Source organism: Ursus americanus, chromosome 2, assembly GCF_024610735.1.
Source record: "Ursus americanus isolate L20-20 chromosome 2, mUrsAme1.1.p, whole genome shotgun sequence".
In the NCBI taxonomy this organism is placed as follows: domain Eukaryota; kingdom Metazoa; phylum Chordata; class Mammalia; order Carnivora; family Ursidae; genus Ursus; species Ursus americanus.
In genome coordinates this window covers 45,765,383-45,778,757 of record NC_142128.1, presented here as the reverse complement: position 1 = coordinate 45,778,757, position 13,375 = coordinate 45,765,383, and the positions used below count along the sequence as shown (strand labels likewise).

The 13,375-nt window shown below is 46.0% G+C and overlaps 1 protein-coding gene across 1 annotated transcript; it reads left to right on the top strand.

The window, feature by feature from the left end:
• The first annotated feature begins 194 nt into the window (after positions 1 to 194).
• Positions 195 to 1,550, top strand: TSTD1 (thiosulfate sulfurtransferase like domain containing 1). Its single transcript, XM_045783994.2, has 4 exons — positions 195 to 299; positions 518 to 640; positions 1,108 to 1,270; positions 1,358 to 1,550. Exons 1-4 carry the CDS (start codon positions 224 to 226, stop codon positions 1,407 to 1,409), a joined length of 414 nt encoding a protein of 137 aa, XP_045639950.1. The 5' UTR covers positions 195 to 223; the 3' UTR covers positions 1,410 to 1,550.
• The last annotated feature ends 11,825 nt before the right edge of the window (positions 1,551 to 13,375 follow it).

Below are 13,375 nucleotides of genomic sequence, written 5' to 3'. Positions count from 1 at the left end.
AGGGTTGGGCCGCGGTTAGGGTGGGGTGCTGCTCCCGTGTTCCTTAACCTGAGTCCCAGCGCCTGGGCCAGACCAGTGTGTCGTTCCCCCCGCCCGCCGCCGCGCTGGGCAATCGCAAGATTTCCCTAGCGAGCTGGTGTCCGCGAACAGGTGCTGCGGGGGCGGTGCGGGAGGCGGTGCCTTCGCTTCCGGTTCCGGTTCTAGATGCGGGAGGGCGGGGGAGATGCTGCAGGCACCGAGGGGGCGGCCCGGGGCAGCATTCCTGTGGCTCGCCGTGGCGGCGCGCACCATGGCTGGAGGTACCTGCCGAGAGAGACCAGGGACCTCGTCCCGTCCTACCTGCGACCCCCCCCCTCCGGGAGCGCGTGGAGCCCCCGGGAGGAGGTGTAGCGGAGAGGCGTGGCTCGGAGGTCCGCACGCCCCCGCTCCCGGGCTGGGACGCTGCCAGGTGGAGGGGCGCCGCGCTAAGGTGCCGGGCAACCCTCTCCGCTCAAGGCTCTCTTGCCTCCTTTCTCAGCGCCCACGGTCTCGCTCCCCGAACTGCGTTCGCTGCTGGCCTCCGGCCAGGCCCGGCTCATCGATGTGAGATCTCGGGAGGAGGCGGCGGCGGGGACCATCCCGGGGGCGCTCAATATCCCGGGTATGGGACAGAGAGGACGCCCGTACGGGTGGCCTAGAGGCCGTCCAGGAGGGGCTCATAGGGCGGCGTGGGGAAGGCACGGTCCCCGGGGTCCTGTATTCCTCTAAGCCCCACCCCCACTCCAGCTTGCTGGAGAAGGGCTGGTGGGAGGCGGATCCTGGCAGCGGAACTGGTCCTTCCAGTTCGAGCGGATAACAGGCGGCGAGGAAGGGGCGGACCCGCTTTTCTACGCTTGACCTCCCCCAGGCTGGGTACCCGCGCGCCGCTCCTCCCTGCTGGGGGAGTGGCTCCGGTTCACCTGTTGGGGTGCCCTCCTGCGCAGGTGGGCCTGTCTGGAGCTTGAGGTTGGAGGGGAGGGGTAGTGGTCACCGTATGTTGTTTTGGGGCCCTCTGGAGATGTGTCGGGGCCGGGACCCAGTCCTTCCAGGCCCGGTCTGAACCTGAGATTTCCCCTCGACTCCTCCCAGTGTCGGAGCTGGAGAGTGCCCTGCAGATGGAGCCCGCTGCTTTCCAGGCTCTGTACTCCGCCGAGAAGCCGAAGCTGCAAGATGAGAACCTCATTTTCTTCTGTCAGATGGGCAGACGGGGCTTGCAGGCCACGCAGCTGGCCCAAGGCCTTGGATACACAGGGTATGGGGAGGGTGCGGAGCCCTAGCTGGGGAGGGACTGGGGACTGCCTCCCGGGCCTCTCCTTCCTCACCCCCTTTGTCTCCACAGGGCTCGCAACTTCGCAGGAGCCTATAGAGAATGGTCCCAGAAAGAAGGTTAGGGTGGCTTCCTGCTGGCCCCTTCTCCCTCGCCCCCATCGCCACCTAAGCTGAGAGTGATGAAGGGGCTCACTCCTCAGGTTGGACAGCTCCTTACTGTGCTGTGCACGCACAAGTATCAAATAAAGAGCATTTAATCAAAATATTGGAAGCACTTAATTTGTCAGGTGGACTGCAGATAGTCCCAATCTTAACCTAGACTTCAGTTCAGCCCTGAGTCCTCCGTTCATCTGGCCCCTACCTTGCACCCTCCACTCCCACCCCCCGAACTCCAGCGGCTTCCTGAGAGTATGATATTCTCCTAGAACAATTGTGTGTGTGTTTAAAGATTTTATTTATTTATTTGAGAGGGAGGGAGAAGCAGACTCCCCAATGAGCAGAGAGCCCGATGCGGGGCTGGATCCCAGGACCCCGTGATCATGACCTGAGCCAAAGGCAGATGCTTAACTGACTGAGCCACCCAGGCGCCCCTAGAACAATTGTGTTCAGCCCAGGATACACATGGGAATCCTCTGGTACCTAAAAACAAACAAATAAAAAAATGTTTGGCCCCTGTCCCAGATTTGGAATCTTGGGGGTGGGACCTGGGTAGTAGTGACAGGCTTCACTTAGCCTGGCTGCTATGACTGTTCCTTTACATAGTGTCTGTGGCTGCTTTTGTGCAAAAATGGCAGAATAGCGTGACAGGGACTCTATGTCCTTCGAATCGTAACATTTTTACTATCTAGTCCTTTATAGACGTGGTTTGCCTCCCCTTGGCCCAGACCTTCAGGTCCCCAGCCCCAGCCTCACCTCCTTGAGACTCTGTCACTGGCTTGAGGAAATGGAAGGGCAGTGCTCAGCAGTGAGCGACAGGTGTCACTCTTCATGCCCACAGGTGGGTTAAACAAGGATTGCAGGTGTGAGGATGCCTCCTGCGCCACCAAAGACAGGGCCCAGTTTTTATCAACACTGTTCTTTGATCCAACACTGGATTGAACAAAATTAAATTGGTAAAGAAAATGAAAAAGCATGTGCTTGCTGACAAAATTCAGCACTACACAGCAGGTATGTAACTTCCCTCGAGTGTGGGGCACGATGCGTATCTTTCCAGACCTTTTACATATTTTCGCGTCAGAATTCTTAAGTTTGGTATTTGAAGCTTTTATTCCTTGAGGTGCCCGGCTGGCTCAGTCTGCAGAGGACGCAGCTCTTGATCTCAGGGTTGTAAATTCAAGCCCCACGCTGGGTGTAGAGATTACTTACAAATAAAATCTTTAATAAATAAAATTTTATTCCTTTATTTGTGGAAGAGAAAGTTGGGTTACAGATGGACCCAATTTTCTGAATTTTCAAGTTTCTGGAGAAATCCTTTCAGACATATCCTGCATTCCTTGCCTTTCTCTGCCCTTCTGCCTCCTGGACCAGAGGACCCAGGCCCCTCCTACATCTTTCATGTCACAGCCCGCCCTGCACCATCATGACATCTGCCTGCCTGGGCACTCCAGCTTCTCTGTCACGGCTCTCCCATCCTCTCCCTGGATAAACCACAACACATTACCGTCCGAACTTAGCTGGGTAGTGCTGGGTCTGTAGATAGATTGAAATATGGGAGTCTAGGTCAAGGTTTGGCAAATGGTAGGTGTCTGTTCTTCTTTCCTCAAATACCCACATCCCTTTTGTTCTCAGACTGGTTGGAAGTTTTTCCCGGGGTCTAATTTCCATCTTTGTTTGCATCTTAACTGTTCTAGTCTTTTTTTCCCCCTCTTCAAGTATTATAATTTAATTATAGCATTTCTTTTTTTTCTTTCTTTCTTCCTTCCTTTCTCTCTTTCTTTCGCATACTTTCCCTACAATAAAATGCACAGTTAAGTGTTCAGTCCGTTTAGTTTTGTCAATTGTATGCTCCCTTGTAACAACCATCCTGATAAGATCTAGAACACTGAAATCCCCAGAGTTTTTCTGGGGCCCCCTTCCACTCAGTTCCATCCTTAATCTTTTCTTCTTCTTTTTTTTTTTTTAAGATTTTATTTATTTATTTGAGAGAGAGAGAACAAGCTGGGAGGAGGGGCAGAGGAAGAGGGAGAAGCAGACTCCCCGCTGAGCAGGGAGCCCTGTGTAGGGCTCGATCCCAGGACCCCAGGTTTATGACCTGAGCCGAAGGCAGCCACTGAACCAACTGAGCCACCCAGCCGCCCTCATCCTTAATCTTTTCTATCTTCTATCACCATAAACTAGGTTTTTAGCTTTCATCCTACATGATTTGCTTTTTTCTGTTTAGCCGATGAGGTCAGGGGGTCCCGGAGGTAAACTGAGCTGGCCTGCTACCCACCCGACCGGTCGTTGTTAAGAGAACATTCCTCTTTCTCCCTCCTTAACTGTTTGGTTCATAATCTTGATAGGCTGTTCCAACCCATTGCTTTGCCCTGTAAGTTCTTCCCTTTCCTCATAGCTATTGAGGCAGGGGAGGCTGGGGAGCTAGTCTACCAGCTCTCCGTCCCCTCGCCTTCTCTGCCTTTCTTTCCAGACTGCATCGTGCTCTTCTTTCTCACCAGACTTTGCAGCAGGTTGTGTTGCCCATATACCCATGTCAAACCCCCCATGCAACATTTTTGTCGTTAAGCCCTCCCAGGTGATTTGAGCTCCTCGAAGGCAGCAACCACTGGCAGTCCCCCTGCTGGCATTCCCTGACCCGCGGTGCCCCAAAGGAGCATGAATTCTCAGGAGGTAATGTTGAGCCTCACCAGCCTGCGTTGACTTTCAGAATCTTCTAATTTCAGCCTTTTTGCAACATCACTGCCTGAGCAATCAAAGTAATATTTTTGGGCGCCTGGCTGGCCCAATCGCAGAGCATGCAACTCCTGATCTCAGGGTGGTGAGTTAAGACCAACGTTGGGCATAGAGCTTACTTAAAAAAAAAAGAGAGAGAATTGATTTCTTGGGGCGCCCGGCTGGCTCAGTTGGTGGAGCATGTGGCTCTTGATCTCGGGGTTTGTGAGTTTGGGCCCCACATCGGGTGCAGAGATAACTTAAAAATCTTAAAAAAAAAAAAAAATTAAAGGGGCGCCTGGGTAGCGCAGTGGTTAAGCGTCTGCCTTCGGCTCCCGGCGTTATGGGATCGAGCCCCACATCAGGCTCCTCCGCTGGGAGCCTGCTTCTTCCTCTCCCACTCCCCGGCTGTGTTCCCTCTCTCGCTGGCTGTCTCTCTGTCACATAAATAAATAAAATCTTTTAAAAAAATTAAAAATAACATTTTTATCTTATCAGTCAGAGTTGATAATTTATAATACGTCCTTGTTGCCTAGTGGCTCAGACACATGTCTTGGCCCGGCGTTTTAAGCAATCTGTAGCCTGAATGTGGCGTCACCCCGCCTTTCCAAACTTCTCCTTCCGCGCCTGCCACCACCAGGCTGCTTTCTTTAGTGGCCTAAGTAGACTTGACTCCCTCCTGACCCTGGCATTTGCTCACCATTTCTCCTGTTTGGGAAGCTTCCAGGCTCTTTTGTTATTACTGTGAATTTCACAAGAATTAGAAGAATGTATTTGGCGGGACACTTGCTGTCCTCATCCAGAAGGCTTTTAAACTGAAGAAAAAGGGAGAAAAATAACCAGATAATATTATATAACTGGATTCCACGAAGGACTCGAAGACCAGGAGAACAGGGGCTAACGCACTGAGCGTGCTGTGTTGTAACTTTCATGGCTCTTCAGCTTTGTTGATTTCATTTTTGTGTGGCCAACAACTCCACCAGAGCCCGGCTTAGAGGGGTGACTTCTACAGATGTGGAATTTTTGTTGAGATATTTAGTAATTCTCAGGGGGAAAATTGCAAGGGGAGAGAGTTGGGAATAATACTTGTGAAGGGTAGCATGTTATTATGTAACAAGCAAAGGCTACGTAGTGGTCACCGCCAGTTACTTTTTAGCTGTTCCAACTCTGGGTTTCTTTATCTGTAAAATGGGGGTTAGAAGACATCTCTTTGGGGGCGCCTGGGTGGCTCAGTCGTTAAGCGACTGCCTTCGGCTCAGGGTGTGATCCCAGCGTTCTGGGATCAAGCCCCACATCGGGCTCCTCTGCTAGGCGCCTGCTTCTTCCTCTCCCACTCCCCCTGCTTGTGTTCCCTCTCTCGCTGGCTGTCTCTCTGTGTCAAATAAATAAATAAAATCTTAAAAAAAAAAAAAAAAAGACATCTCTTTGGATAGTTGTGGAACTTTATTAGGGTAACATGTAAAGTACATGCCACGTAGAACGTGTGGATTTACAGACATATATATGTGTGAGTAATAAACACAAGGAGGTATGTAAAATAGCGTAGGTATTTTAATACTTGGCGGGAGGGAACTTGTGACAGGCTGTGGGAATGTATGTCATATTAAAAAGAAAATGTATTTAATAGAAGAGCCAGACATCAAAAGTGTGCAGCTGGCTGGAGTTTTACAATGTGGACACACTCCTTTAACCACCACTGTGGTCAGAAAACATGCATTGTATGCATGGATTTAAGTTCTGTTGCGACTTGCTTTTTGGCCAATTGTACAGTCAATTTTTGTAAATGTCCCATGAACACTTGAAAGGAGGGTATGTTCTGCAGTTTGGGGTACACTGTTTTCTAAATGTCAGTTAGGTCCAGCTAATTAATTATGTTGTTCAAGTCTATAACTCCCTCTAGAATTTTCTCGTCTGCTTGTTCTCGCAGCTTCCTACAGAGGTATGTTTAAATCTGTCACTGAGATAGGGATTTGTCTATTTCTCCTTTTAGTTCTATCATCTCTACTTTATGTATTTGGAGACTGTGGTATTAGACTACACATTTAGAACTGTAATGCTGCCTCCTGAATGGACCCTTTTCTCACTATGTCCTCTTCATCTCACCTCCAAGTCTGTTTTGTCTGAGATTAGTACAAGTATACCAGCTTCATTTGGTCAGTGCTTACGTGGGACTTACATACCGTATCTCCTGGGGATTCCTGTTAACCAAAGAAGAGAAACTGAGCACAGTTAGACAGAAGAAGTGGACTATAGGAAAGCAGATTTTTAAAATTGAAAGAAAACATAAGTTAAGCTCATGGCTAGAGACTCTAAAGAGAACATGAGTCAAGAAAGTTGAGTTGTCGGGGTGCCTGGTTGGCTCAGTTGATGGAGCTGGTGACTCTTGATCTTGAGGTTGTGGGTTCGAGCCCCACACTGTGTGTAGAGATTACTTAAAAATAAAATCTTAAGGGGCGCCTGGGTGGCTTAGTCGTTGGGCGTCTGCCTTCGGCCCAGGGCGTGATCCCGGAGTCCTGGGATTGAGTCCCACGTCAGGCTCCTCTGCTGGGAGCCTGCCTCTTCCTCTCCCACTCCCGCTGCTTGTATCCCTTCTCTCACTGGCTGCCTCTCTCTCTGTCAAATAAATAAATAAAATCTTAAAAAAAAAAAAAATAAAATCTTTAAAAAAAAGTTGAGTTGTCAGATTTCCCAGTGGGATATCCTTTCCACTCATTCATTCTGCTTGTATTCCCATTCCTAATCATTCCTCAACCTATCAATTCATCTGATTCATTGACCTTACCAAAATTTTGCTATTTATTATTTTACCTATTCCTTTGTTTTCCTCCTAATCCAGTAGATTATGCATGGTTCATCATTATCTCATTCCTTTGCATAATTAGGAATAAATTTACCAAGAAAGTTAATGGGGCACCTGGGTGACTCAGTCGGTTAAGCATCCAACTCTGGATTTCAGCTCAGGTCATGATCTTGGGGTGGTACGATCAAGCCGGCGATGGGCTCTGTGCTCTGCGTGGAGCCTGCCTGAGATTTCAAAGATTCTTGGATAAGAAAACTCAACCTTCTAAATATATCTGTTTAGGGGCGCCTGGGTGGCACAGCGGTTAAGCGTCTGCCTTCGGCTCAGGGCGTGATCCCAGCGTTCTGGGATCGAGTCCCACATCAGGCTCCTCTGCTAGGAGCCTGCTTCTTCCTCTCCAACTCCCCCTGCTTGTGTTCCCTCTCTCGCTGGCTGTCTCTATCTCTGTCAAATAAAATTAAAAACAAAAAATCTTTAAAAAAATATATATCTGTTTAGTTGAAATTAAGAATAGCTAGAGGGGTGCCTGGGTGGCTCAGTTGTTAAGTGTCTGCCTTCGGCTCAAGGCGTGATCCCGGCGTTCTGGGATCGAGCCCCACATCAGGCTCCTCCACTGGAAGCCTGCTTCTTCCTCTCCCACTCCCCCTGCTTGTGTTCCCTCTCTTGCTCTCTCTCTGTCAAATAAATAAATAAAATCTTAAAAAAAAAAATAAAAAAAAGAATAGCTAGAGAAGCTAGAAAAAGAACATCAATGAAGGGGAGCAACTGTTAGTAATTAAAACGATGCTCATGGATAGACAGATGAGTTCCATAACCCGCACCACATACCAACTAAATTTCAAATGGATCAAATGGATCAAAAATTAAAAGTAAAAATGGACACTATCAAGAATTCTTTCATACTGTATTGTATATTTGAAAGTTGCTAAGAGAGTGGATCTTGAAAATCCTCATCACAAGAAAAAGAAAATTTGTAACTGCATATGGTAACAGATGTTAACTAGATTTGAGGTCATTTCATGCTATATACAAATATCCAATCATTGTTACACATCTGAAACTAACAGTGTTATGTATCAAGTCTATCTCGATTAAAAAAATACACAAAGAATTCTTTCATTATCTTAAAGTGGGGATATATTTTTAACCTTGAGTCAAAATTTAGAAGCCATTAAAGAAAAGACTGATTAAGTACAAAACAAGCAATTGAATGCCTTCTGCCTGCCTGGCAAAGACAGACAAATATCACACAAATCAAGTCAAAAGACAAACAGCCAACTGGGGGAAAAATCAACTCAGTGTACACAAAGGTCTAATTCCTAAATGTATAAAGAGACCTTACAAATGGATAAGAAAAAGACTACCCCGATAAAAAATGAGCAAAACATATGAAGAGACCATTCACAGAATACACAGGACTCTTAAAGTTAGGGGACGCTCAGTTTGAGGTATACAAATTAAAACTAAACTGAGGTTTTAATTCATATAAATCAGATTAGCAAAAATGCAAATGTTTGATAAAGCACTCTTTTGCAAGACCATGGGAGAATAGATACGCTAATCGTTTATGTAAATGTAAGTGGGTATAAACTGTAGGGAGGACTATTTGTCAATATCTGCATATACCTTTGACCAACCCAGCATTCCCATTTCCGGATATTTATCCTACAAGTAAGGTTCCATCGACCTGAAATGATACCTGTGCATGTTTATTCATTTCATTACCTATGTTAGCAAAAGACTGAAAGTAATCCAGGTGTCTCTAAGTTAAAACTGGCTAAATAAACATCATAAGCATGCAACAGAATATTATGTAACTAGAGAAGAATGAGGAAACTCTCCATGTACTCAGGAAGGACCTCCAAGACGCATTGTTACGTGATAAAAAATGTACTATGCTATCTTTTGTGTAAAAAAAAAGTAAGATAACATGGAGATGTGTGTGTGTGTGTGTGTGTGTCCACACGTTAATTTTCTTATTTATTGGCTTGCTTATTCATAATTGCTTATGTTTAGCAAAAAGAAACCCTGGAAGGACAGAGAACTAGTAAGAGATGCAAACTTCTTAGCATCCTTGCTGCTTTCTCCATCCACTGGCTTAGGAAAATCCCAACTATGGTCAAACCCAACTCACCACTTAATCATTCCCTGCGGTCAAACAGCTAGGGTAAAATCCACACCAGTTTGGTCTTTCTTCAAGGTTATGTCCAAAATATTAGTAGGCAGCTAACATGGCTCACCAGTACTAATGCAATTTCCTAGGGTGTTCAGTCCTGCCTCCGCTTCTCCCCACCCTGTATTTATTTTTTTAACACCACCTCAAGATTTCATTGTCTTCCTAATAAAACAAAATATGAAGCTGAGAACAGGATCACTGGGCCCTTCCTCTTCTTATCTCCTCCCAATTCAAAATGCTCGCGTCACCTAACAGCCAGCATTCTCTTAGATCTGCAGTTGGGCTCAACACATTAAGCACCAGGGCTATCTCCTTTGTACTTTTATAGCCTTTCCCTGGGAAGTGAGCTTCCTCTGCCCACTGTGGCCACTCGGCTTCCTGTCGCCATGCCGCTTCCCCTGAGCCTGCCGAGGATCTTTCGCCCCGCTGGTACCGCATCATTTTATGGGCTGGTGCTTGCTGCACTTGTCACAAAGTCTGGCAGGTTCTAGGAACGCTCACCATATTTGAGGGAGTGCTGTTGGCACAGAAAGCTCTCCCCGCTCTTTAGATCTCCTGAACTTCCTTTGCCTCTGCGTTCTTTGTGAATGATTTGCCTTACACTCCACTGAGAACAGAAATCACTCATCTTCCCGCAAACAAACGAACCTGCTGTACCATGAGGATGGTTAGCTCTGCTCCCTCTTAATGCTCGACTTGAGCGTCTCATCTCCTCTCTCAAGAACTTGGTCCTACCACTGTCCCCTCTTTCTCATACAGCATGGGTGCTTTTTCATTGCTATTAGCCCACAGTGCTTCCCTGCAAACAAAATACCGACTCTGACCTCCTCCACCCGCCCTCCAGGCTGCTGCTCCTTTCTCTGCTGTCCTCCCAGCAAAATCTCGTTGAACTGTTTGTAGTCATTGTCTTTATTTCCTTAATTTACATTCTCTCCTTGGCCTACTCCACGCAGGTTTTATTGCCCACCCCACTGTCCACTGAAACTTCTTTCAAGATGACCCATGAATGACACCTGGGGATTCGTCATTAGATAAAGGTGACCCTGGGAGGGGGTGTGCTTTAAGACTAGGTGCCTCTCTTTAGTGAAGACAACTCCCAAAGAAGCCAACAACTGGTCCTTATTCCTGAAGGGAAGCACGTCACTATGCATGTTTGTATGTGCCCAAAACTTTACATTTCAAAAAGGATAAAGGATTTAAAAAAAATATGTCAGGGCTAAGAGAACATGGAAGAGCATAGTCAGGATAAAGTCAGATGGAGTCAGGAATGCTTATCAATTTTTGGACTTGAATTGAAGATTTGGATTTGGTTTTCCTTGAGACCAAAGCAAAATGACTAACAGGATTGCTTATCAAATTCAAGGTATCCGTAAGACAAATCTATGACAGAAACGGGGCATCTCTCAACAGGAACGTCTGGGAATATCAATACCTGGAATGTTGTTGGTGCCAGCGTGGAAAGAGGTCACTTCAGGATTCTGTTTTCAACTCCATCCTTGTTCAGTATTTTTATTAACCTATTGGATTATGCCATAGAAAGCATATTTATGAAACTTGCTTATAACACAAATTCAGGTACAACTGCTAATGTATTGGATGACAGAATCAAGATTTGTGTTTAATAATCCCTTCCAGAATTTTCTACTTTGCAAACTTGCCATTCTGAAAATTACAAAATCTGTTCTTTTTTATTTTTTTATTTATTTTTATTTTTTTATTATTATTTTTTTTATTAATAATGATTTTTTATTATATTATGTTAGTCACCATACAGTACATCCCCGGTTTTCGATGTAAGGCTCGATGATTCATTAGTTGTGTATAACACCCAGTGCACCATGCAATATGTGCCCTCCTTACTACCCATCACCGGTCTATCCCATTCCCCCACCCCCCTCCCCTCTGTAGCCCTCAGTTTGTTTCTCATAGTCCATAGTCTCTCATGTTTCATTCCCCCTTCTGATTACCCCCCCTTTCTTTATCCCTTTCTTCCCCTACTGATCATTCTAGTTCTTATGTTCCATAGATGAGAGAAATCATATGATAGTTGTCTTTCTCTGCTTGACTTATTTCACTAAGCATTATCTCCTCCAGTGCCGTCCATGTTGTAGCAAATGTTGAGAACTCATTCTTTCTGATTGCTGAGTAATATTCCATTGTATATATGGACCACAACTTCTTAATCCAGTCATCTGTTGCAGGGCATCTCGGCTCCTTCCACGATTTAGCTATTGTGGACATTGCTGCTATGAACATTGGGGTGCATATGGCCCTTCTCTTCACTACGTCTGTATCTTTGGGGTAAACACCCAGTAGTGCAATGGCTGGATCATAGGGTAGCTCAATTTTTAACTTTTTAAGGGACCTCCACACGGTTTTCCAGAGTGGCTGTACCAACTTGCATTCCCACCAACAATGTAGGAGGGATCCCCTTTCTCCACATCCTCTCCAACAATTGTTGTTTCTTGCCTTGTCTATTTTTGCCATTCTAACTGGCGTAAGGTGGTATCTCAGTGTGGTTTTGATTTGAATTTCCTTGATGGCTAATGATACAAAATCTGTTCTTTTTTAAAAAGCCTATGGGGCACCTGGGTGACTTGGTCAACTGCCTTCCGCTCAGGTCATGATCCGAGGGTCCTGGAATCGAGCCCCACATCAGCCCCACATCGGGCTCCCTGCTCAGTGGGAAGCCTGCTTCTCCCTCTCCCACTCCCCCCCTGCTTGTGTTCCCTCTCTCGCTTCCTCTCTCTCTGTCATATAAATAAATAAATAAATAAATAAATAAATAAATAAATAAAAAAAAGAAAAAAGAAACAACTACACAATTCTCTACACAAGTGTGAGAGACCTGACTTAATAGTAGTCGAAGTGATGGGGTTCCTGGGTGGCTCAGTTGTTAAGCGTCTGCCTTCAGCTCAGGGCGTGATCCGGCGTTCTGGGATCAAGCCCCGCATCAGGCTCCTCTGCTGGGAGGCTGCTTCTTCCTCTCCCACTCCCCCTGCCTGTGTTCCCTCTCTCACTGGCTGTCTCTCTCTGTCAAATAAATAAATAAAATCTTAAAAAAAAAATAGTAGTCCAAGTGAAAATAAAGGCTTATGGGTTTTAGTTTGCCACAAGTTGACTGTAACTAACTCAGGGGTGTGATATGGCTATTGTATCTGTGAATGCATTCTTGTGCTGTGAGTAGTGATGGAAATACCCATCATGGCTGAGCTTAAAATGGACCAGGTGCTGTGCTAAGGATATCATGTGTGTTATATTATTTAATCTTTGTTTTGCTGGAAGGTATTACTGTCATAACTACCTTCTGGATGCAGACATTTTCAGAGAGATGTGAGCTGGCCAAGGATTAGCTAGAAACTAGGGGACTGGGTTTGAATTGAGATCTGTCCACCTCATGGAGAGATAGTTTCTCCAGTTCAGATCTTGGTACAGTAAAAAAGAAGGGATTATCTCCAGGCAGGGGGTGGGGCGTGTTGGGGGTAGGGGGGTGGGGGGTGGGAGAGGCTTGTGAAACCATACCAGATGAAGACTCTGAAGGACTTAAAGATGTTTAGCTTGGAGAAGGAAAGACTTAGAAGGATCGTAATAAGAATCTTAAAATACTTGAAGGAAGGGCTGTCATTGGCAAAGAATAATGAGATTATTTTGTGTAACTCCAGAGAGCAGAGGCTGGAAGTTACCAGGAAGCAGATTCCAGAAAGGATATTTTAAGTTAAAAGTTGTACAAAAAGCAGAATGGTCTGCCTTGAGAATTTTCAGAAGAGTTTAAGCAGAGGCTGCATAAACTCTCTGTGGTTGTATGGACCTTCCTATGTAGGGCAAGAGGATGCCCCAAATAGCTTCTAAGATGACCCTTCCTCCTAAAGACTGATCAGTATCGGAGTTCCTCTAACCTCCTGCTCAAGTTCCCCCATCTTGAAGTTTTCTCTGACACAGCCCCCCAGTGGTTGGTTCCTTCCCCTGGCTCTTCCTTCCCCTTGTATCCGCCTCTCTCTTCAAGGCGTTACATTCCTTTGAGGGTAAAGAACAGAACTTTGCACATGGCAGGCACCCAAATATTTGTTTCGATTTAGTAACACGAGGTTTCTTTTGGTAACATATTGTCTTGTTTCCTGTATTAGTCTTGAAAGTAGATAGCAAGCCATTTGAAGTAGGAGACTGTGATTTATATTCATCTGTATTTCCTTCCCTATGGTATCCACTAGGTGTTTGATAACCAGCGCTTTAAATTGAGCGATCTA